The following is a 25,170-nucleotide window of genomic DNA, read 5'->3' as shown; positions in this document are numbered from 1 at the left end:
TATTAGCAGATATATGAAGAACCTTATACTTCTAATGCCCTTTTGCTTTCAATTATATTTGTTATTTAGGTAAAAGTCTAAGATTTCAGACAACTTCAGTATCAATACAGATAAATCACATCTATTAGATCTTAGCCTACTCGTCAGGCTTCTGGGAAGGCTTGCTTTATTTCCTTTATTTCTAGAGATCCTTATACTTTTATCTGTATGGCATTCTCATTTTCTGGTCGGTCCTAGGCGCCATCCCTGAGCTTTTGCTCAAGACTAGTACTCTATCATTTGAGTCACGGCAACACTTCTAGCTTGTTTTGTGTTTAATTGGGAGTAAGAATCTCATAGGCCGGGAGTTTAGCCCAGTGGTACAATGCCTGCCTAGCATGCACAAAGACCCGGAGTGGTGCTGCTGCTCAAGTGGTAGAGCTCTAGCCTTGAGAAAGCCCAAGGACAGTGCTCAGGCCTTGAGTTCAAGCCATAGGTCTGGGGGAAAAAAAAAGAATATTCTACTTTTTGGACATTTAAATATACAGGACTGCAGAAATTCCCATAACTAAACTGCAAGGTTTCTAAAGTATTTCCCTAGTATGCACAGCAATCCTTTTGTCAAATGAATAAAGTGTAACTGAAGGCTGCTTACATTCTGATGACTTAATAATCCATTTATAAGAACTACAGAAATTTAGGATGTTTCACTGCAATAAGGAAATACCACAGCTTTACTAGTAATAAAAGGCAGGTAGATTTTTCTGCCAAGGCTGGGTTTGAACCATGACCCTCATGTCTTAACTTCCCTGAGTACTAGGATTACAGATGTGATGCCCAGTTTGACATATTTTTCTATGCAGTACCGAGGCATCAAACCCAGGTCTTCGTGCATTCTAGCCAAGCATTCTACCAATAGGCCAAATTCCTGGCCCTGACTTATTTCTTTGAGACAAGAAAAACAAAGACAAGGCTGATGGTGGCTAGAAGAGGAAAAGGAACAGAATATATTAGTCAAAGTCCAGGACCCAGAACAATAAACAATGACAAATGTCTGCTCTATTAATGCTTTAGAGCTTAGGGGAGTTATAGGTAAATCGTTTCTTCTAGACACTCCAATTTATTACTTGCTAGTGCTACTTTCATGAATTCTTGGGCACACAGAAAATTACAACTTAGGACATTTATAACTCCTTCTAGTTTTAATGTCTTAGGATTAAAGTGAAATAAAACCCAACATATTTGTTAAAGAATGGTGCATGCTCTTACCAAGTGACATCGGAGGCACTGGTGGACCCCAGGCTAAGGTGTACACAGTCTTCTTATGATATGTACTAGAAATCTGTGGAGGTCTTTGGGGTGGGAGGTGGTATAAAACAAAGAGGAAGATTTAAATAATAAGAAGGAATAGGGGAACACAGCCCATCTTTTTCTAAAATGACTTTATTACAAACTCAGTTATTCATAGAAAAAGTAGTTTCAGTACAATCTCCTGTTGATTGCAAAAAAAAAAAAAGCACTTGATATACGCAGTAATACCTAATATACAAAAACTAGCCCTAAATACCCCTTACCTAGAAAAAAGTCAATAATTCTTGGGGCTGGGAGCGTAGCCTAGTGGTAGAGTGCTCGCTTAGCATGCACGAAGCACTGGGTTTGATTCCTTGGCACCATAGAACTCAGAAAAAGTTGGAAGTGCACTGTGGCTCAAGCACTAGCTTTGAGCAAAAAGTGTCCAAGGACAGTGCCTAGTCCCTGAGTTCAAGCCCCAGGACTAGCCAAAAAGAAAAAGAAAAGAAAAAGTCAATTCTCATCCATATGGCCAGTTTGGGATTGTCCTGTCTGCGCTCTGAAGCAGCCCATTTTGAAATTGTCAAGTATTCTAACATTGCTGTAGCATTATAGAAATATAAAGGTTATGACAGCTAGAAATCTAAGAGGTTACTAATTCTACCTGTCAAGACAGAAATTGTCAGGACTGGGAGTTTGGCCTAGTGGTAGAGTGCCTGCCTAGCATGCACGAAGACCCGGGTTCAATTCCTTGGTACCACATACATGGTAGTGTCTCATGGACTTTCGTGTACCAGCTGGCTTTGAACCTTGATCCTCAGATTTCAGCCTCCTGAGTAGGTAGGATTACAGGTGTGAGCCACCGTTCCTGGCAGTTGACTATCTTTTTTAAAGAAGCCTTGCTCTTAAAATTTTCTAGTGATATGTGTCAGTAAAGCATACTTTGTATAAAACTGCCATATTGGCCAGGAGTTTGGCCTAGTGGTATAGTGCAGAACTAACAAAACAAACACTGTCTCATTGTATGACTTTTTTTTTTTTTGGCCAGTCCTGGGCTTGAGCTCAGGGCCTGAGCACTGTTCTTGGACTTTCTCAAGGCTAGAGCTCTACCACTTGAGCCTCAGCACCACTTCCAGCTTTTTTCTATGTATGTGGTACCAAGGAATCGAACCCAGGTCTTCATACATGTTAGGCAAGCACTTTAACCACTAGGCCAAACTCCCAGCCGACATTGTATGACTTCTAACACAAATTATCTTCCAGGTGTCATTTCAGAATTCCAAAATCAATGACAGCACCAAATGTGGCATTATTTATTTTTATGGACCTGACTAATTGATAAGAATCATTCTAGACAATGAACCAGCATTTCTCCAGCTAAGGGAAAGAATAAGCTTAAATACCTAAAAATATAGCAATATTCTTTCTCCATCTATGTAACTGTTTTAATGTTAGTCCTGAAAATTCACCTTATAATGATATGCTGATAAGATTTTTTTTTAGCAATTTTATGATGACACAGAGATATTTAAATCAATATAGTTTTCAGTTATTGGGCCAGGAATTTGGCCTAGTAGAGGCTTGCATGCATGAAGAACCAGGTTAATTCCTCAGGACTACATACATAGAAAAGTCAGAAGTAGTGCTGTGGCTCAAGAGGCAGAGCACTAGCCTTGAGAAAGTCCAAGGACAGTGCTCAGCCCCTGAGCACTTAAGCCCCAGGACTGAAGGACTGGCAAAAAAAAAAAAAAAAAAAAAAAAGGAAGGAAGGAAGGAAAAGAAAAGAAAGAAAAGACTCTCAGAGCCTTTTTTTGCATGGGCTGGCTTTGAACTTCAATCCTCAGATATCAGCCTCCTGAGTAGCTACAATTATAATCAAGAGCAACCTCCCCTGTAAAAATTAAAAAAAGAAAAATAAATTTCTGATCTAGACCCCAGACTCAGGCCTATAATACTAGCTACCAAGAAGGCTGAGATCTAAAGATTCAGGTTCAAAGCCAGCCTTAGCAGGACAGTTAGTAAGACTCTTATCTCCAATTAACTACTAAAAAACTGAAATTGTGGTCCAGGAGTTTGGGCTAGTGGTAGAGTGTTTGCCTAGCATGCACAAAGACCTGAGTTCAATTCCTCTGTACTACATATATAGAAAAATCCATAAGTAGTGCTGTGGCTCAAGCGGTAGAGTGCTAACTTAGTGACAGCACCCAAACCCTGAGTTCAAGTCCCAGGACTGGTTAAATAAATAAACGAATAAATAAATAAGTAACTAAATAAATAACCCTGGCCAGGTGCTTATAATCCTCCCTACTCAAGAGCCTGAGACCTGAGCTTGGAGGTTTAAAGCCAGCCTGGGCAGGAATATCTGTTAATAAGTCTTTATTTCCAATAACTCACCAAAACCTGGAAGTGGAGCTGTGGCTCAAGTAGTGGAGTGCTAGCCTTGAGCAAAAAGATCATCAGCAACAGTGCCCTCAGTTCAAGTCCCAGGACCGGCACCAAAATAAACAGGTAAATTTATTTATTTTTGAGTTCTAAATTTTAGTCATCAAGGCAGACTGTCACTTTAAAAAGTTTTCAGATAATACTGATGTGCATGTAGGTTTAAGAATTCAAAATTAAATTCACACTGACATTTTGGTTAGTCAGTGTGCTAATAAGTAAGCATCACCCAGTTCTTACTTGTTTGAGTAGGTGTCATATAATCCCACTTTTCCATCATCAGTTCCAAAAGCCAAACAACCTTCTTTGTTTGGGTGCCAGCACAGCTATAAGAAAAGTTTCCAAATGAGAATAGATGAGAGGAGAGGAATACAGTACATATAATTCAGGTACTAGGACTTGGTACCTGATACTTTCATTTATTGGCTGGTATCCTACCAACTGACTAAAGCATACCTCCAATCCCAAGAGTCCTTACAATATTCAAATACTTTTTGCCCTCGATTTCTTTAAATTTTCTATTGACTATTTTAGTTTTGTTGTTATTGTTGTTATTATTGGACCTGGAGTTTGAACTCAACAGTCTGAGCACAGTTTGTGCTCAAGGCTAGAGGTGCTCTACTACTTGAGCCACAGCTCCACTTCCAGGATTTTTCGAGTAGTTTATTGGAGGTAAGAGTCTCAGGAGCTTTTCTGCCCAGGCTGGCTTTGAACTGCAATCCTCAGATTTCAGCCTCCTAAGATGCTAGGATTACAGGCATGATGGCTGGTGGTTCTGTGGTTCAAAGGCAGCCTAGGCAAGAAAGTCCATGAAATTATTATCTCTAACCACCAGGAAACAGGAAGTGGTGCTGTGGCTCAAAGTGGTAGAGTGCTAGCCTTGAGAAATGTCCAAGGATAGTGCTCAGGCTCTGAGTTAAGCCCTACAACTGGCCAAAAAAAAAAAAAAAAAAAAGTTAAAGCATTTAAATGGGCCAGGAATTTGGCCTAGCAGTAGAGTGCTTGCCTAGCATTCATGAAGACCTAGGTTTAATTCTTCAGTACCACATACATAGCAAAAAGCCAGAAGTGGTGCTGTGGCTCCAGTGGTAGAGCTCAAGTCTAGAGAAGCACAATAGACTGTGGATGAAAGATTAAATAGTGATTGTAGCAGAAAAAAAGGATTAATTTCTAACCACTCTTGTATTATATTTTAAAATCAGACATTTACTGCTCTTAAAACTAAATGGGCACATAAGTATTTTAGATAACAAAGTTATATATGTATTCTAACCTGAATGCATTCTAACCTTCACATCATTCCAATATGTGATTATAATCAGTAACTCATCCCTTACTACTTTTCTTCCTTCCTTTCCTTCATCCTTCCCTCCAGTCTATCCTAGTATTTAAACTTAGGGTCTCATGCATGTTAGGCAGGCCTTCTACCAGTTAAGCCACATGCCCACTCTTTTTGCTTTAGTCATTTTTCTAGTAGGGTTTTAGTTTATTGCCAGTCCTGGGGCTTAACTCAGGGCCTGAGCAGTGTCCTTGGACTTTCTCAAGGCTAGAGCTCTACCATTTGGGCTTCAGCACCACTTCTAGCTTTTTTCTATGTATGTGGTACCGAGGAATCGAACCCGGGTCTTCATGCATGCCAGGCAAGCACTCGATCACTAAGCCAAACTCCTGGCCCATAGGTTTTATGTTTATGACCAGGCCTACTTGAACCATGATCTTTTTATCCTTTCTGAATAGCTGAAATAAAAAGCACAATGCACTGGATTCAGATACTGATTGAGATGCAGTACTGTCAACTTTTTTGCCTGGGCTATTCTTAAATCATAATTCTTTCACTCTCTTCAGGATTACAAGTGTAAGCTACCATGCCTAGCTCTAATTTTTAACTATTAAAACATATAAACAAAGTTTTCATAATTTTAAATGTTAAATTTGGAGACAGTGGGAGTGCTTTCACTTTCCTAGTTATAGATTTCACACACACACACAAAATTTACTTTTGATTTCCCAGAGTTCATTAAATAAGCAGAGACCCTTTTAAAAAGCAACTACCTACTTGAAGAAGGAAAAAGAAAAAGCTTAAAAGAAAGCATCCTTACCGCTGTAACCTTGGATTTGACACCTTGCCAAAAATTTTTTACATCGTAGTTGTTCTTTATGGAGAGTGTATTCCATACACGGATCATGCCGTCCCCAACACCTATAGCCAAACAGCCTATATCCACAGGAGAGAAAGCCAGGCTGTAGGCGAACCCACCAAGGGAAGGAAGGGTCCAACAACATTCTAGGGTGGCCATGTCCCAACATTTGACCTGAAATGATTCAAGGGTTAGGGCAGCTAAAATACAGAAAACAAAAAAAGCAGAGAAAGAGAAAACAGACACCAATACTCCAAATGTGTGTTGTAATACAGTAGGTTTGGAACAAACATCTCTTTGTGTTGAGAGAGTGCGAGCAACTAATTTCAGCTCAAATGTATCTTGGAGCATACTTATTTCCAGTAAATTCAGTGTCCTATACTTGAGAAATCAGAACCTAGTCATTGAATTCTCTGAACGGTTTTCTCATTCTATTCTAGCACTAGTAGTTTATTCAGCAAACTGAGTAAGGGTGATAGCTACAATACAAGAGAAAAATAGAAATTAAAAGCATAGCCTAGGGGGCCGGGAGTTTGGCCTAGTGGTTAAAGTGCTTGCCTAGCATGCATGAAGACCCGGGTTCGATTCCTCAGTACCACATACATAGAAAAAAGCCGGAAGTGGTGCTGAGGCTCAAGTGGTAGAGCTCTAGCCTTGAGAAAGTCCAAGGACAGTGCTCAGGCCCTGAGCTCAAGCCCAGGACTGGCAAGAAAAAAAAAAAAAAAAAAGCATAGCCTAGTGGTAGTGTGCTTGCCTAGAATGCACGAAGTCTTGGGTTCAATTCCCCAGAACCATATACACAGAAAAAGCCAGAAGTGGCACTATGGCTCAAGTGGCAGAGTACTAGCCTTGAGCAAAAAGTGTCTAAGGACAGTGCCCAGGCCCTGAAGTCAAGCCCCAGGACTGGCAAAAAAAAAAAAAAAAAGCTGCTAGCAGGGCACAGTGGCTCACACCAGTAATCCTAGCTACTCAGGAGGCTGAGATCTAAGGACCGCTGTTCAAAGCCAGCCTGAGCACTAAAAAACAAGAAACTATTATCTTCAATTAATCACAAGAAATGGGAAGTAGGGCTGTGGATCCAGGGGTAGGGTGGTAGCCTTGAGCTGAAGAGCTCAGGGACAGCCCCATGACCCACAAAAAATAAATAAATAATAAAATAAATAAAATAAAGGTTGCTGTCTAAAATATAAAGTATCTTTTACTCAGAGATTTCCCTTCCTGTACATGATTGTCATTTTTAGTACTGATTACTAATAAGACAGAGTTCTGGAACATGACAGGGAAAATGACTGGCCCCTTTTACACCCGCTCAAATTAGAAATCACTGTCTATGAAGCTGAATGAGACAAATCTGTTCTTACATCTCTATCCATTGATGTAGAAAGTAGCAGTTGTTTATCATCTTCCGTTTGCAAAGGACATAAATTAAACACAATTCTGGAATGATTTTGTCCTTCTGCTGATGTGCTAAAGAGGGTATATTTCCGTCTCCAAGACTGGGTGAGATCCCACAGCAGCAGCTCACCTCTGCGAAGGAAGAACAAAAGCATTAACACTCTCTCACAAGCAATCTAGAATCAGTTACTGATGAGCCAGGGTCTTAAGTATTCACTTGAAGATAATTTCATTGTTCCTCTTTTGTGTGTGCCAGGACTGGGGCTTGAACTCTGGGACTTTTGCTCTCCCTTAGCTTTTTACCTTATGGATGGTACTCTACCAGTTAAGCCATACGTCTACTTCTGGATTTATCACTGCTTAGCTGGAGACGAGTCTCAGGGACTGCCCTGCCTAGGCTGGATTAGAATTATGATCTTCAGATCTCAGCCTCGTAAGCAAGGATTATAGACATGAGCCACCAATGTCTGGTTTAATTGTTCCTTTTGAAAGCATTTTTCAGAACAGTATCTGGCTTTTCAGTCTGGTTCTTGACATGCTATTCTAACAGAACTTACAAAATTTACCTTCAATTATACACTGAATTAGAAGGTATCCAGTGCATGTGCATGCTCTGCAGTATCATAAATCACTTGCTGGTGGGGAGAAATCACTATCTCTCTTCAACAGGAAATGCTCAATAAATTCTGTTTCTTGAATAGTCATAACAACCAGAGGAAATTGGAAATATCACTATCCAATCAAAAAAAAATTTTTTTTATGGTCAGTGTGGGGCTTGAACTTGAGTCTCTTTGTGCTCAAGGTTAGAGCTCTACCACTTGAACCACAGCAACATTTCTGGTTTTTAATTGGAGATAAGAGTCTCAGGGACTTTTCTTCCCATGCCGGCTTTGAACCATGATCCTCAGATCTCAGCTTCCTTCAACAAAAAGCAGGTAGCCAATTGAATTTGAAGTTCATTTTTATCTGAGTCTATATTCCTTTTTTTTCCCCCTCAGTCCTGGGCTCGAGCACTGTCCTTGGACTTTTTCTCAAGGCTAGAGCTCTACCACTTGAACCTCGGCACCACTTCCGGCTTTCTTCTATGTATGTGGTACTGAGAAATCCAACCTGGGTCTTCGTGCATGCTAGGCAAGTACCCTACCTCTAGCCCCCCTGAGTCTGAATTCTTAGTAACCAGACTGTAAGTTATTTAATCTTTTCACAGTAAACATAGAAAACATGTCATGATTTTTCTATTTCCAGGAGCCTATGGTAGATAGGTGGGCACGGTGGGGGATGCCTGTAATTCTATCACTTGGGATGCTAAAGCAGAAGCATGGTAAGTTCATAACCATTCTTGGCTATATAATGAGATCCCATCTCAGAACAGCAGAAAATAGGCCAGGTGCCAGTGGCTCACACTTGGAGGTACTCAGGAGCTACTCAGGAGGCTGAGATCTGAGGATTGTGGTTCAAAGCCAGCCCAGGCATGAAAGTCCCTGAGATTCATCTCCAATAAACCACCAGAAAACTGGAAGTGGTGCTGTGGCTCAAAGTGGTGGAGTGGTAGCCCTGAGCTGAAGGGCCCAGAGTGCAAGTCCCATGACCATCCAAACAAACAACAAAAAAAAGCAGAAACTAAATGGCTCCTAACAATGTCTCTCTCTTTTTCTTCTGCCAGTCCTGGGGCTTGAACTCAGGGCCTGAGCACTGTCCTTGAGCAATCTCTCTGCCAGTCCTGGGCTTGAGCTCAGGGCCTGAACACTGTCCTTGGGCTTTCTCAAGGCTAGAGCTCTACCACTTGGGCCGCAGCACCATTTCCAGCTTTTTTCTATGTATGTGGTACCAAGGAATCGATCCCGGTTGTTCATGCATGCTAGATAAGCACTCCACTACAAGGCCAAACTCCCGGCCCCTTCTTTCTTTTTTTTTGCCAGTCCTGGGCGTGGCTCAGGGCCTGAGCTCTATCCTTGGGTTTTCTCAAGGGAAGAGCTCTACCACTTGAGTCACAGTACCACTTCTGGCATTTTTTTCTATGTATGTAGTACTGAGGAATCAAACTGGGGTCTATGTGCATGCTAGATAAGCACTCTACCACTAGGACAAACTTTCAGCCCCCTCTTGAGCTTTCTTAAGACTAGCATAGTATTCTACTACTTGAGCCACAGCACCACCTTTGTCTTTTTCCATTTATGTTGTACTAAAGAATTGAACCTAGGGCTTCATGCATGCTAGGCAAGCTAGGCTATACTCCCAGCCATGAAAATGTAAATCTTGGCAATCACTTTCTCCATACTCTGTGTCTACAAAGAGAAACCCAGGATTCTCCAAGTCTAAACTGAAAGCAGGAACCCAAAGACTTACCCAAAACAACTAGATACCAGCTGTGTTGGTTGATTCTTTGGCCAATAGAGTGTCACCCAAAGGCGTTCTTTAACAGTTGGGTCTATGCCCCCTCCTCTTCTTTTGAGAAAGGGCAATTTCAGAATCATCACTCCTAGAAATTAAAAGTCAATGAGCACTTAAGACATTGACAATTAATATGAGGTCACTAGTAAGTGATTACAATTGGTATTTGAAGTCACTAATGGTACAGAGCCTGTGAATCATAAGTTATTAGGCTTGTTTAGTTAGAATGATTTTTCCCACTGAAACATTACCTCATTTTCCCACTGAAACATTATTGGGAGCTAAGGAGGCAACCCAATCTATGATCTTCCTAAACTGGAAAAGCAGAGGGTAAATTCCTTTTCCTAGTTGGCCATAAATCTACCAAAGGGTCAAAGTAAAAACAAATGCTATACATTGTTGGATAAAGAAAGAAAAACAGGTATTTCTGCCATGTCAATATAAACTCCATCACAAAATAAACATCAAGTATCAGCCTTACCTCGGCCTCTAGAGCAACTCCAGATTCGAATGGTCTGATCTTTGCTTCCAGTGGCTAAGTAGCAGCCCTTGGTTTCTGGAGTTTCTGCCTTAACTTTCCCATTGGGAATTTCAGGTTCTTCTAGGAAAGAAGTGGTAATTTTTGTTTCTAATTTGCATTAAGCTTATACTTATGGAAAAAAGTTACTTTGCAAAGATTCTAAAAGGTAGCTATTTCACAGGCCTGATTTGTGAAACCTAGAGTTTCCAATGTAATTCCGAGCACCTAATCCTACCCAACACTTGGCTATTTTAGATCTGGAATACGATGGTTCCCTTCTAGCATCCATACCTGAACTTTCCTCCTGGTTTAAGGATAAGCAGTCTTCACCAGGTAGGGGACACCAGACTATGGAGTGGATCTCATCATCATGGCCTCGAAGCCTGTGAAGAACTTCTCCTTTCTTACTGATGTCAATGATAACCACTATGCCATCCTTGTAGCTAAAACACAAGAGTCAGGAATATCACTGAACAATGAAGACAGTCTCTGTATTAAACACTTTGGTTCAGGGGTTCGTATGGTGGCATCTCAAAGTTGGCAATGTGCATTTGGGGTAGGGAAAATACTAATAATAAATTCTCTGTGTGTGTGTGTGTGTGTGTGTGTGTGTGTGTGTGTGTTGGCCAGTCCCAGGGCTTGAACACTGTCCTTGGGCTTCCTCAAGGCTAGCCCTCTACCACTTGAGCCACAGCACCACTTCTAGCCTTTTCTGTGTATTTGGTACTGAGGACTTCATGCATGCTAGGCAAGCACTCTGCCACTAGGCCAAACTCCCAGCCCTATTGTTATTTTTTTGTGCTGGTTCTGGGGCTTGAACTCAGGGCTTAGATGCTGTCCCTTTAGCTTTTATGCTCAGAACTGGAGCTCTACCTCTTGAAGAACACTTCCACTTTTAGCTCTTTAGTGATTCCATGGCTGGCTTTGAACATTGATCCTCAGATCTCAACCTCCCCAGTAGCTAGGATTACAGGCCTAAGCTGCTAGCACTTACTAATGTGTTCATTTCATGCTGCCTGGTTCTGTTCATTTTCTCCTTCACTCTTGGCACTAATACTATTACCTGGCCAAAATCTGACATGGTGGCGCAAGCTTTTACATTGAGGAAGGCAGGAATAGGAATATTCAGACCTTAGGGCCATATAAAATCATTTGGTGGGCGAGGAGTTTGGCATAATGGCAGAGTGCTTGCCTAGCATGCACGAAGACCTGAGTTCGATTCCTGGGTATCACATACATAGAAAAAGCTGGAACTGGTGCTGTGGCTCAAGTGGTAGAATGCTAGCCTTGAGAAAGCCCAAGGACAGTGCTCAGGGCCTGAGTTCAAGCCTCAGGACTCGTAAAAAGAAGGAAAAAGAGAGAGGGAGGGAGGGAGGAAGGGAGGGAAGGAAGGAAGGAGGGAGGGAGGAAGGGAAGAGAAGGAAGGAAGAGAAGGAGGGAGGGAGAGAAAGGAAGGGAGGGAGTGAGGGAAGGAAGGAAAGAAAGAGAAAGAAAAAGAAAGGTCTTACTATACAGCTCAGGCTTGCTTCAGATTTACAATCTTCTTGCTGAGCTAACAGCATATACCACCTAGACCAGGCCCCATCAGTGTATTGAATCAACTCCAGTCAGACTTTGTCTTCAAATGTTCCAATGGAACAGCCTATGTCAAGAGTTCAAACTAGGGGCCAAAAGTCTGGCCTACTAGTAGAGTGCTTGCCTAGCATGCACAAAAACCCAGGTTTGATTCCTTGGTACCATATATATAGAAAAAAGCTGGAAATGGTGCTATGGCTCAAGTTGTACAGCTCTAGCCTCGAGAAAGTTCAATGTCAGTGCTCAGGCCCTGAGCTCAAGGCCCAGGACAAGCTACCAGATTTACTAAATTTTGGCCCCTACCTGCAGGTGCCTTCAACCAAATGATTTAAAAGATGCCATGGCCTGAGAGCCAGACATTCCCTGTATCCCTAGTATAAAGTAAGAAACAAATCAACAAAGTACAGTGTCATGGAAATGAAAGCAAAAAGAAAGAATGGGACCTAAAGATCATGAGATGATCAGGTGTGGGAGAGGGAGTTAACCCCAGTAGGTACTATTGAGAAATATTAATAGGAAATGCAAATGGAAAAGTCATAAACAAAAAGAAAGATTAATATGGATGGCATAGTACTTACCCAATAGCTACTAAATCTTCATGGTGAGGCGAACAAGTAAGACAGAAAATTGTCCTGGGTTCTATAAAGAGGTGCTGGCTGTCATTTCTGTTAAGCCAATAACAGAAAACGACTCCTTTTTCATCCCCAGAAACTATTAAATCCTTCACTCGAGGAGACCAGTGCAATGCTGATATTGTATGCTTCAAAACAAAACAAATATGTATTTTTGTCATTGTTGAATTTTACTTGATTTTTAACCTGTACCATAAACCTGCCTTAACATTTGTGACAGCTTTACGGTTACAGCCGACTCTACTGTTTGAGCCATGCTTCTAGACTGGCATTTTGCTGGTTAGTTGAAAATGAAGTATTATAGATTTTTCTGCTCACATTAGCTTCAAACCTTTATCCTCTAGTCTGTCTCCTGAGTAACTAGAATTCAGACATGAGCCACCAGACTGAACTTCATTAGTTTTTGTTTTGTTTTGTTTCTGGTGGGTCATGGGGCTTGAACTCTGGGCCTGGGCACTGTCCCTGAGCTCTTCAGCTCAAGGTTACTACCCTACTCTTGAGTCAGTCCCACTTCCCATTTTTTAGAGGTTAATTACAGAAAAGAGTTTCATGTTCTCTAGTGCCGGGGCTGGCTTTGAACCACGATCCTCAGATCTTAGCCTCCTGAGTAGCTAGGATTACAGGTGTGAGCCGCTTTACTGGGCTTTTAAAGTATTTTCTGCCTCTTTAATTGATTATTGAAGTTCTTAGGTCACTGCCAATCTCATGTAAAAGTAGTTTTTCCTTTTTCCTTATTTCAAGACGAATATATCAAGTAACCATCTGTTTTAGAAATTAGTTCTATTAGCTAGGTGCTGCAGTGGCTCACACCTGTAATCCTATCTACTTAGGAGGCTGAGATCTGAGGATCAAGGTTCAAAGCCAGCCCGAGCACAAAAGGGCCTGAGACTCTTAGCTCCAATTAACCACTAGAAAACAGGTAGTGGGGCTTGGCTCCTGAAGAGCTCAGGGACGGCACCCAGGCCGAGTTCAAGCCCCATGAACCCACTCCCCCACACTCACAAACTTTATTTCTATTCACTCATAGTTTATAGTACTTTATGTAAGCCAGCTACTAAATATTTTATTAGACTTTGTGTCTTCATTGACACGTCTCTACACTTATTGCATACATTAACAAGATTTCAATGTGGCTGAATTTTCATAGTGATTTGGATTTAAAATAGCATAGTGGTTTGCTAGCCACCAGTTTATAAACAAAATACACATGTCCTTTCAAAAAAGTTCTGATGCATACTATAACACAGTTTATGAAATTAAGGAATACAATTAGAAAAATTCCCTTGTACAGATGAGCTAGAAAAACTATATTTTTTTAAAAAGTACTCTCAGCATGGACACTTAAAAAAATCTGAGAAATGAGCTAGTCCCAGGTGGCTTATGCCAACAATCCTAGCTACTAGGGACACTGAAATCTGAGGCTGGAGGTTCAAAGCCAGCCTCAGGAAGAAAGGCCTTTATCTCTAATTAACCACCTAAAAAGCCGGAAAAGCAGCTGTGACCCAAGTGGTAGAGCACTAACGTTCAGGGACAGATCAAGCGTAAGTTCAAGCCCCAGATCATGCACAAAAAACAACAAAACCCCTGGGGCTGAGAGTTTAGCCTAGTGGTAGAGTGCTTGCTTAGCATGCACAAAACACCGGAGTTTGATTCGTTGGTATCACATACATAGAAAAGCCGGAAGTGGTGCTGTGGCTCAAGTGGTAGAGCGCTCGCCTTGAGGAAAGCCCAAGGACAGTGCTCAGACCCTGAGTTCAAGTCCCAGGACTAGCAAAAAAAAAAAAAAAAAAGGAAGTCAGTACCTGATGAAGTGCATGCTCTGTCACAACTGCTTTTGTCTCTACATCCCAGATCTTCACCGTACCGTCATCTGAGCTGGTAGCACAGAGGTTGTATTGACCAGGGTGATGAGAAAATGTGAAGCCAGAGACTTTTTCCGTGTGTCCCACCAACTCTCCTATGACTTGAACCAAAAAAGCAGACATCGGGGTTCAGTGGCTATTAAAGAATCTAGACAGAATCATACGGGTTGGAAGAGCTAAGCAGATAAAGCTTGGGAGTTCCCAAATCTATTGTGTGCAACATCAACACCCAAGGAGTCATCCCCCGAGACTCCCCAAGTTCGAGTCCCACCCCTGCCACAACGGCTCCAGGCAGCCTAGCCTCTTTCACATTACAGAAGCTGTAGGATCCTGCTTGGGGTCTGCAGCTGGAGGCAGCTCCCCCCCCCCGGATCTCAGGAGGGGCCCGGGGAGGTGGAGGTGGCTGGGCTGCAGAGCCACGCAGGGTTTAAATGTCCCGTGTAGCCAGGGCAGCCTTTTCATCCATTCTGCGGTTCCACGTGGGGGATGCGCAGAGGCGGGAACGCCGGCCATGGCGCGGCCGACCTCCCTTAGCTTAGTAACCCGGGAAGGATCTTCCCTCCGCCTGTGGGACAGAGGTGGCCGGGGTCCCCACGGTGCACCGGAGGGCTCCGGCACACGGGGAGTGCGGGGGAGGGGGTTCACTTACCTCGAAACGGGGGCGTCCCCGGAATGGCACCCGCTCCCGGGCCCACGCGGACCAGGAAGACGGAGGTCCGCGCGGCGAAGCCGAAGAGGCCCCCGGGCACCGCGTCGCTGCAGCGGGTGCAGTACCAGTTGGGAGAGGGCGGCAGCGTCCGCGGTTCGAGCCCCATGGCCACCGGCGAACACGATGGAAATCCACCACCCTGGGCAAAGGCCGGGAGAGGAGGCGGGACGGACACCGAATCCCCGCCTTCCTCCTCAGGCGGCCGCTACGGCGCGGGCTGAGGCTCATCTAGCGGGGCTTCCGGCCTGGGGGTGTGTGTGTGTGTATGTGTGTGCGCGCGCGCACGCGCGGGAGAGACACTGGCCTACCTAATCTCGCGAGAGCCTGCTCACCAGCGTGAACTGTAGCCCAGATCGCACCCAGCTGCGTTCCAGTAGGGAGCTTTAATGCGTGCGTGTCTATGCAAACGCGCATGCGCGCGCATGCGCCCTTTGTGTTGGTGGGCCTGTCTTGGGGTTTGAACTCAGACCCTTGGACTCCGCGTTTCTGAGACATTTGATCAAGGTGGAGCTCCAAAGCGCAACCTCTTATTGTTATTGTTATGATTATTATTGTTATTATTATGTGGTTAATTGAGGTTAATTGAAGAGTCTCCTGTACTCTCATACCCAGGCTGGTTTTGAACCTCAATCCTCAGATCTCAGCCTTTTAAGTAGCTGGGGTTTACTGGTGTGAGCTACTGGTGCCTCTTTCTATGCCTGGCAGGTGTTCTGGAGGAAAAAAAAAAAAAGAATGGAACTTTTCCAACCAGCAAGAGTGAAAATACTCAGGTTCTAGCCGGTTGCTTGGTGGCTCAGGCCTACCTCCTCTGGAGGCTGAAATCTGAGGATTGCAGTTCGAAACCAGCTTGTGCAGGACTGATCCTCTCAGTGGACTGCCACAAAATCTGAAGTGGGGGTTGGGAAATGTGGCTTAGTGGCAGAGCGCTTGCCTAGCATGTATGTGTACCACATCCACAGAAAAAGCCACAGGTGGCACTGTGGCTCAAGGGGTAGAGTGCTAGCCTGCAGGAAAAAGCTCAGAGACAATACTCAGGCCCTGAGTTCAAAAACCCAGGACTGACAAAACCAAAACAAAGGTCTTGCAGGTTCTTCATTAGTAATTTATCGTGATCCCATTATAAATATCTTTCCCAATATATAGCTCTATCATAGGTTTATGAATCTTAGGGGAATAGAAAGCTGGGCTAAAACAACCCAAAAACCCCAGGGAACACTGGCTCTCTGTCTCTGTCTCTCCTATCTGTCTCTGTCTGTCTGTCTCATTGTGTCTCTTTTTTCTTTTCTTTTTTTTGGTCAGTCCTGGGCCTTGAACTCAGAGCTTGGGCACTGTCCTTGGACATTTTTTTTTTTTTTGCTCAAAGCTAGTGCTCTGCCCCTTGAGCCGTAGCACCATTTCTGGCTTTTTTTAAGTATGCAGTATGGAGGAATCAAACCCAGAGCTTCATGCATGCTAGGCACTAAGCCATGCTCCTAGTCCAGATATAGTGTTTTGTGATTCAGGAGGTCTGGACTTCAGTCCTGTCAGCAAACATCCTGGAAACACGATCCTCTGTGCGTCAGAAATGAATAGACACACAAGAAATACAGCTCTCGCTCTCTCTCTCTCTCTCTCTCTCTCTCTCTCTCTCTCTCTCTCTCTCTCTCTCTCTCTCTCCCTCTCCCTCTCCCTCTCCCTCTCCCTCTCCCTCTCCCTCTCCCTCTCTCTCCCTCTCTTCCCCCACCCCTGCAATGCCTGGGCCTTGAGCTCAGGGCCTGAGCACTGTCCTTGGACTTTCTCAAGGCTGGAGCTCTACCACTTGAGCTACAGCACCACTTCCCGCTATTTCTTTTCTATGAATGTAGTACCAAGGAACTGAACCGGAGTCTTCATGCATGCTAGGCAAGCACTCTACCACTAGGCCAAAATACAGATTTATTTGTCAAGGCATTTTACTTCTCCACCAAAGGATGCACTGCCAGTTTCCCAGAGCTAGGCAGGCACACCGGGCATGGTGGTCTGCTCAGACTGTACCCTAACCCCATGATATTGTTTTCTTCTCCTTGCTGCTAGGGAGTCAGGGTCATATTTGTTAATAGTTGGTTACCAAGGTGATAGGCTAGCACAAGGAAGTCAGAAAGCACTCTGTTTTGTTGTTGTTGTTGTTGTTGTTTTTGTTTTTGTGGGTCATGGGGCTTGAATTCGGCCTAGGTGTTGTCCCTGAGCTCTTCAGCTCAAGGCTACCACCCTACTCCTAGGCCCGGATGCTGTCCCCGAGCTCTTCTGCTCAAGACTACCACCCTACCATCGATCCAAGCCCGACTTCCCATTTTCTAGAGGTTAATTGGAGATCAAGTTCTTTTCTACTGGGGCCAGCTCCGAACCTTGATCCTCAGATCTCAGCCTCCTGAGTTGTTAGGATTACAGGCATGAGCCACCACGCTCAGCGAGAAAACACTCTGTCAGTGAAAGATTCCTCCTGGAAGAGGCTGCCATTTTAGAAGCAAAGGTGCATACTCTTCTCATGGAGGCTGGCTGGAAATATGACTGGGAATGCGTCTCTTGACAGTTCCAGTTAGAGAAAGTTGGTAAAGTCAGTGGGAAGTCCCACTCTAAGGGATGGCGGGACTATTCTTTAATAACTCAGACCTTTGACATTGCTGGCAAGTTATGAGCAATACAGAGCCCAGTTGCAATTGAAGGTAAATACTAGGAAATATCAGTACCAGCAAATACCAGTACAGACATGTCAGTTTGAAAGAAAATATTGGCTTTGTTTTTTCCTCCCCAAATTTCCTCCTTTTCTTTATATATCGCCATTCTTTTGAAATTTGGGTATATCTGACTTAGGAACTCAGAGATCTCTATGAGGAAGGCATCACTGGTAGAGGCTGAGGAGACAATTTAAAGCAGTCCTGGTATTCTCCAAAATATTACAAATGAAATCATGATAGATGCCATAACTCATTTCAACCTCTCAAACCACACTTCTCTTAGGCTGGTGAATTTTTGGCCAACTCATTGGCTGGGGTAGCCAAGTGTTAGAATGCCTTAGATATAATTCCATTGGGGCATAGTTGTTAGGTAGAAAAATGTAACATTGCTCTGCAATCATTGCTGTTAGAAGTGGCTCTGGATGTCGGAGTGTCATGTAGTAATAAAGACATTAACTGGAAAGGAGTTCGGGAAAGCAAAGTTTACTTCTACAGAAGGGTGAGTTGTCAGCCAAAACTCTGGAAGCAAACACACAGAGCAGATGGGCTGCTACCTTTTTATATCTAAGCCAACAGGCTTCATCCCTCTGCTCACATTGGCTGAGCTTAGGTTCACAGTCTGCAACAGGATCTAATAAAAATTCAAGGCCCTTCTAGCAGAATCTCTTAATTAAAAGTAGAAAAAAAAGATATAACTAAAATGTAATTAACAAAGTCCAAGTCAACCAGCTAAAAGCAAGAACTTTTCAGAAAAAAAATTCTCACAAGATTGCCAGAAAGGAAACAACCTGCTTTGTTAGAAAAGAACTTTTCTCAAGCTGGGCGTGGTGGCTCATGCCTGTAATCCTAGCTATTCTGGAGCTTGAGATTTGAGGATCAAGGTTCAAAGCCAGCCCGAGCACTAAAGGACCTGAGACTCTTATCTCCAATTAACTTCTAGAAAATGGGAAGTGGGGCTTGGCTCATGGGTGGGGTGGTAGCCTTGAGTTAAGGGACAGTGCCCAGGCCCAGAGTTCAAGCCCCATGACTGGGAAAAAAAAAATCACAATAAATCTTTAAGATAGATGTATAGGATCTGAGACAAGAGCGAAGGAGACAAAAAAAAATGATTCCACAGTCTAACAGATAATGTGTGGGAAGACAAGGTTGAAGTCCCCTAGATATGTAGCCTTGAATTACTAAGAGGAACTTGTAGGACCAGAGAAGAGGTAGGAATTCAAAACAAAGTATGGCATGCAGAATGAAAAGACAAAAACAGACTGGTGTAGGGCAAGCCAGCAAGCTTCATATCAACACAGACCTACCCTAAACTTCACTCCTCTGCCCACACTCACATTCTCCCTCATCCCCCCCAATCTATCAGTTCTTGAAGAGCAAGAACAGTGCCAGGGCCCTGCGATCAAGCCTCAGGGCAAAAAAAAAAAAAAAAAAAGAAAAAAGGGAGAGGCAAAATTCTGAAACAAATAACCAAAAACTCCTTCAGATTTTATAGATGGAATTTGGAAGTTTTGTTAGATTTTGGGAAATCTAAATTAACCCAGGGTTTGTGCTTGATGTTATTGTAACAATCCTACTTTATTTCATTCCAGTGGATACATTAGTGCAGTGGAAAATCACCCAGGAATCAGGTTTTGTTTTTGGGTTTTTTTTGCCAGTCCTGGGCTTGAGCTCAGGGCCTGAGCACTGTCCTTGGACTTTCTCAAGGCTAGAGCTCCACCACTTGAGCCTCAGCACCACTTCCAGCTTTTTTCTATGTATGTGGTACCAAGGAATCGAACCCGGGCCTTCGTGCATGCTAGGCAAGCACTTTAACCACTAGGCCAAACTCCCGGCCCCAGGAATCAGTTTAATGGCTTTGAATACCGTTTTTTTTTTTTTTTTCTTTTGCCAGTCCTGGTGCATGAACGCAGGGCCTGAGCACTGTCCTTGTGCTTTCTCAAGGCTAGATCTCTGCCATTTGAGTCACAGCACTGCTTCTAGCTTTTTCTGTATATGTAGTACCAAGGAATTGAACCCAGGTCTACATGCATGCTAGGCAAGCACTCTATCACTAGGCCAAACTCCTAGCCCAGATCTTGAAACTGTTATCTCCAGCTGACCACTAGAAAAGAAGAGGTGCTGTGGCTCCAGGAGTAAGGCAGGATGTGAGGCTGTGGTTTATATTCACAATTGAAAGTATTTGTCAGTGAAATATAATTCCTAATGTTAGGAAAACTGAGAACAGAAAAGGAATAGACCAGACTCCATTCCAAACACGGGAGGACTGTTTATTGACAGCAAGGGGCACAGACCTTCCCACGGGCTTGGAGGTTGTTCCAGGCACTGGGTTTGGGGTCCAGCTTATATGGGTCTTAACACGGAAGTGAAGGAGTAGAAATCTGGTTGTAATTCTCCAGGGGCAAGGGATAGATAGGTACATTAATTAAGGTCCAGAATGGGATGTTCTGCCTGGGCCGATGGGGGACTTTCAGCTGAGCCCCTGTTAGATGGCAAGCAGGTGAGTACAAATTGGAGCTTTGCTTGACCTGGGCGAATAATGGGGAGAGTCAATCCTTCACGTAATCCTATTCTCACTAATATCTTCAGCCTCTTCCCACTATCATTTCTAATACATAATCCCTCAAACTTATCCCAGATATCCCATCTATGGGTTTGCTGATGGTTCTTCCTGGAAGTTCAGGAAGTGTTGGTCTTAAAAGAAATATTTTCTTTCTTTCTATTGGTGGTGGGACTTGAACTCTGGGCCTGGTCCTTGTCTCCCGAGCTCTTCAGCTCAAGGCTACTGCTCTACTCATAGAGCAATGGAGCCATTACCTGTTTTCTGATGGTTAATTGGAGGTAAGAGTCTCACAACCTTTTTAGTTCCCCAGCCTGGCTTTGAACTGCGATCTTCAGGTCTCAGCCTCCTGAATAACTAGGATTACAGTGGTGAGCCACCAGGCCCAGCTAGAAACAAATTGTCTTATAATAAAAATTACAGAAGAAAACTCAAGGTACTATGTCTTGCTCAAGGTTGTATGATTTGTAGATGTTACCTATGCTGAAGTTTGAAGTAGTGTTGCCCATTTTGTCACACTTAGGAAATTCTTTTTAGGAATTAAAGTCAATGAATCATAAACATTTCCTTAAAAATACCTTTTAGAAACATATTGATCCTATTTTTGTCCTCTGGATGTCCTATGGCTTTTGCAACTTTAAAATGTCACACACACACACACATACACACACACACACACACACACATTTGTAACTGACAAATTACAATTTTTCCACTAAAATAATGAACCTATTTTACATCCCATAAAATGAGAGAGATAGCCTTAATATGTATTCTAAAACAGTTGATAAACAATTTAAATACAATGCAGCGTGTGTGTGTGTGTGTGTCTGTTATGTATGTGTGTTGGTCATGGGACTTGGACTCTGGGCCCTACCAATTTGAGCATTTGGCTACTTCTGGTTTTCTGGTGGTTAATTGGAGATAAGAGTCTCTCAGACTTTAATGCCTAAGTTGGCTTTGAACCTTGATCCATTCAGCCTCCTGAGTAGTTAGGATTACAGGTGTGAGATACCAGCACATGGTCAGTCCTGTCTGGTTCTTGAACTCAAGTGGGCACTGACCATGAATTTCTTTTGCTCAAGGCTAATGTTCGACTATTTAAATCATAACACTACTTCTAGCTATATTTGGTAGTTTATTGGAGATTCAATATAAAATCCTCAGATTTCAATACTACTGCAAGCTTCAATCTATAATACTCAAACTTCTAAGTAGAATTATAGCCAGAGTCCAGTTTTAATACTCTCTTTTAAAAATAGATTATATTTCTTTTTTTGCCAGTCCTAGGACTTGAACTCAGGGCCTGAGCACTGTCCTTGGGCTTTCTCAAGTACCACTTGAACCACAGCACCATTTGTGGCTTTTTTCTATGTATATGATACCAAGGAATTGAACCCAGGTCTTTATACATGCTAGGCAGGCACTCTACCACTAGGCCAACCTCACAGCCCTAGATTATTTTTCTTTCTTTTTTTGTGCCAGTCCTGGGGCTTGACCTCAGGGCATGAGCACTGTCCTTGAACTCAAAGCTAGCACTCTGCCACTTGAGCTACAGCAATACTTCTGGCTTTTACTATGTATGTGGTACCGAGGAATCAAACACCGGTCTTTGTGCATGTGAGGCAAGCACTCTACCACTAGGCCAAAGTCCCAGCCCCTCTAGATTATCGTTTTCTAATAAAGAAATCTGAAGTAGAAAATTTATTTATTTTTTGTTGATCTTGGCGCTTGAACTCTGAAGCTCAAGGATGCCACCCTTGAGCCACTGGGGCACTTCCAGTTTTCTAGTAGTTAATTGGAGATAAGAGTCTCTTGGGGGGTGGGGAGTTTGACCTAGTGGTAGAGTGCTTGCTAGCATGCATAAAGACCCAGTTCGATTCCTTGGTACCACATACACAGAAAAAAAGCCAGAAGTGGTGCTGAGGCTCAAGTGGTAGAGCTCTAGTCTTGAGAAAGCCCAAGGATGGTGCTCAGGCCCCGAGCTCAAGCCCAGGACTGGTAAAAAAAAAAAGTATCTTAAATTTCTTGGCCTTGAGTGGCTAGGCTGGCTTTGAACTGCGTCCCTCAGATCTCAGCCTCCTGAGTGGCTAGGATTACAGGCGTGAGCCACTGTCCCCAGTTGAAAACTTTAATTTCTTTTTTTGAGTCAGTAGTGGGGCTTGAGCTCAGGGCATGAGCACTGTCCTTGAACTTTTCTCAACACTAGAACTCTACCACTTGAGCCACAGCACCACTTCCAGCTTTTTTGTATGTATGTGGTTTCGAGGAATTGAATCTGGGTCTTAGTACATGCTAGACAAGCACTCTACCACTAAGCCAAACTCTTGGACCCCTTTTTAAGTTTTGTGTTTTTTTTTTTTAAATAAGAGAATATTTCTTTTGTCAGTGGTGGGCTTGAACTCTTGACCTGGGTGCTATCCCTAAGCTCTTCAGCTCAAGACTAGTGCTCTACCAATTTAAGCCATAGCACCACTTCTGGTATTTTAGTGGTTAATAGGAGATAAGAGTCTCATGGATGGGCAATGGGCCCTGGGCAGCTGCTGGGCCACTCCCTTCTGCATCTCAGCCTTTGGCTTTGAGCTCTGTGACTGCCATGGTGTGCACAGTCTGTGCTCTGGCTGGCAGAAGAAAGGGCCCCAGGAAGACAAGCATAAACCCTTTGCGAGTGTGGGAAGGGGGAGGCTGGATACTCAGTCCCAGTGGAGCTGGGAATGGAGTCAAGGGGCGTGCAAGGAGTGGGTGTGAGGGGTGTGGGCTGTCATAGTCACGGCACATGTGGCTCTGTCTGTGGAGTGAGTGCCTCCCTGCAGGCACAGCACTGCAGATATCAGAGTTCCGCATGAAAAGAAAAAGCTGGAAATGGCACTATGGTTCAAATGGTAGAGCATCAGCCTTGAGCAAAAAAACTCAGGGACAGTACCCAGGATCTGAGTTCAAGCCTCACAACTGGAAAAGAAAAAATGAACCAGGACTGTGAGAGGGAACTTGGTACTCTCTTGGTCTAATCAGACATGAGAGGAGCCCGGGATAGGCTGTGGGCAAACAGAACACCTGCCCCCATCCTGGCTTTCACCATGTCTCATCTCCTGTCCCCAGCTCTTCCTGTCCAGCATGCAGGATCTGCCATGTAACTAGGGCTACGGTGGGAGCATCTTCACCCCTGTGCTGCCGTCTGAATGGTAGACCTCTGTCTACCATGGCATGGGGTGTTCTGTTGGCTGAGCAGGTGCCCTCACCCTAGATGGAGAGCAGCCACTGACTGTGGTAGTTCTGGAGAGATCTTTCCACATCCATCAGGCCACCCAGCATGGGAGCCATAACCACCCCTCACCCAGGAAGAGGCCAGTGGTTCTCCAGGGGCTGATACCACCCCCCCTCACTGCCATGGCTCTGGGTACACGTGACATTCCCTCCACAAGGAGCATGACAACACGAGGGATCAGGAAGCTGCTTATGGGCTTCAGATGATGGCCAGGCTGGCACCACAGATGGCCTCACTCTGTCACCACCTTCCCCTGCCTCCATCTTTCCTTCATCAAGCCTCTCTGCCTCCCACCTATTAACCCTGGAAATCAATGCACTGGGCTCTCATCATTCCTCTCATGTCTTCACCCACCTTGCCATGTGTCCATCCCTCTGTCACTTCCACCCCACACATCCCACCACCAGCCACCCTGTAGCTTATGACGATCCCACAGGAAGCTTTTGGTGAAGGGCTTGGGTCCACACAGCAGAGTCCCTATCACCCCCTCCAGCTTGGTCTACCACAGAATAGAAACAGCCAAGCAGGCACACACTGCAGCAGAGTTGCTCTGCTGCCATCCTGATTTCTTCATGGCCAGGACTTGGCTCTCTTCAGCCTCTCAGCTCAGTAACCAGAACATAGGGCTTTCACAGAACCATGGCTTCCCGTCCCAAGGGCCACAATGAGCTCAAGGTGATGCCACCCTCCCGCCCCCATCTCTATATACTTCTAACTGGAGGATGGGAGCTGAGGTTCTCTTCTGGGACCCAGCTCCTCTCTGTCTCCTGGGTCTTGGAAACTGCTCTCTGAACCCTTAGCCACTGACTCTTATCCTTCCAGGCCTTTCTACCATCCATTTACCTGACCAACATCAAGGCCAGACAGTTCCACACCATTTTTTTTTTTCACATCAACTTTGCCCCAATCTCACTGTTGCTAAGCCCTGTGCTTCCCAACCTCCACAGGATTTCTGAGCTCCTTGGAAGGCTGTTAGAAGCTTCTAATGTTCTCCCGCCCCTCTGGTTTCCCCCTCCCTAGAGCCTGGGTACCATTCTTGCACTCTTGCTCAAGGAAAGTGCTCCACCAGGGCAGCCATAGCTCCACTTCTGGAATTTTCTGAGTAGTAAATTGGAGAGAAGAGTCTCACAGATATTCCTGCCCTGGCTAGCATTGAACCACAATCCTCAGATTCCAACCTCCCCATTAGCTAGGATGGCAGGCGTGAACCATGGGTGTTCACCTGTTGTCAATCACTTATGTCATCAAGAGTTTGTAGAACTGTTCTTAGCAGTTACTCTTTAGTAACCAGCTGGCAAAACGTTTGAAGTTTTCCCGATTGGCTCTCTAGTGGCAACTTTGTGTTCAACAGGGGGAGATATGGTAGCATTAGGGTTGAGTTCCACTCTCAGGAGTATCTGCAGCTCAAGCAATAGGGGTTTAAGTCTAGCTGAGCCCCACCCCAGTCTTCTGAGTCTTGTTCTTGCCTAGGGAAGAATGCTTCCTCCGGGCTGGACATTCACAGTGCCCTTAAAACAACTCTACAGAAAATTGGTGGGTTTATGGTCTCTTTTGTCTGGACAGGGAGAAAAGGCAGAATACTACACTGAGCTGAGTGTTGACATTGAAGCCTGCGCCATGGTCCCAGGATTTGACCCCATCCACTAGGATGGTCATGCAGATTTCTATCCTTTGCTCATCATGGTGACCCTGTGGTTAACAAGTCACTGCTGGGGCTTCCAGTTC

At 44.1% G+C, this 25,170-nt stretch overlaps 1 protein-coding gene across 2 annotated transcripts in view; it reads right to left on the bottom strand.

Moving 5' to 3' along the window:
• Positions 1-15,164, bottom strand: part of Gemin5 (gem nuclear organelle associated protein 5) — a 49,503-nt gene extending 34,339 nt beyond the window's left edge. Inside the window, exons 1-10 of one of the 2 annotated variants that reach the window (XM_090320882.1) lie at positions 14,871-15,164; positions 14,162-14,322; positions 12,306-12,487; positions 10,444-10,595; positions 10,114-10,233; positions 9,588-9,720; positions 7,208-7,373; positions 5,808-6,020; positions 3,949-4,034; positions 1,249-1,331 (exon numbers count right to left, since the gene is read on the bottom strand). In XM_090320882.1, the coding sequence (XP_090177008.1) occupies positions 1,249-1,331; positions 3,949-4,034; positions 5,808-6,020; positions 7,208-7,373; positions 9,588-9,720; positions 10,114-10,233; positions 10,444-10,595; positions 12,306-12,487; positions 14,162-14,322; positions 14,871-15,036 (1,462 nt within the window). In that variant the 5' untranslated portion in view covers positions 15,037-15,164. The remainder of the gene's footprint in view (positions 1-1,248; positions 1,332-3,948; positions 4,035-5,807; positions 6,021-7,207; positions 7,374-9,587; positions 9,721-10,113; positions 10,234-10,443; positions 10,596-12,305; positions 12,488-14,161; positions 14,323-14,870) is intronic. The other variant, XM_090320883.1, reaches the window with a different exon arrangement.
• Between the last annotated feature and the right edge of the window lie 10,006 nt (positions 15,165-25,170).

This window comes from Megascapheus bottae, chromosome 29 (assembly GCF_031878675.1).
Source record: "Megascapheus bottae isolate mThoBot1 chromosome 29, mThoBot2.hap1, whole genome shotgun sequence".
In the NCBI taxonomy this organism is placed as follows: Eukaryota; Metazoa; Chordata; class Mammalia; order Rodentia; family Geomyidae; genus Megascapheus; species Megascapheus bottae.
The sequence above is the reverse complement of the archived record's forward strand: the minus strand, read 5'-3'. Positions and strand labels throughout refer to the sequence as shown.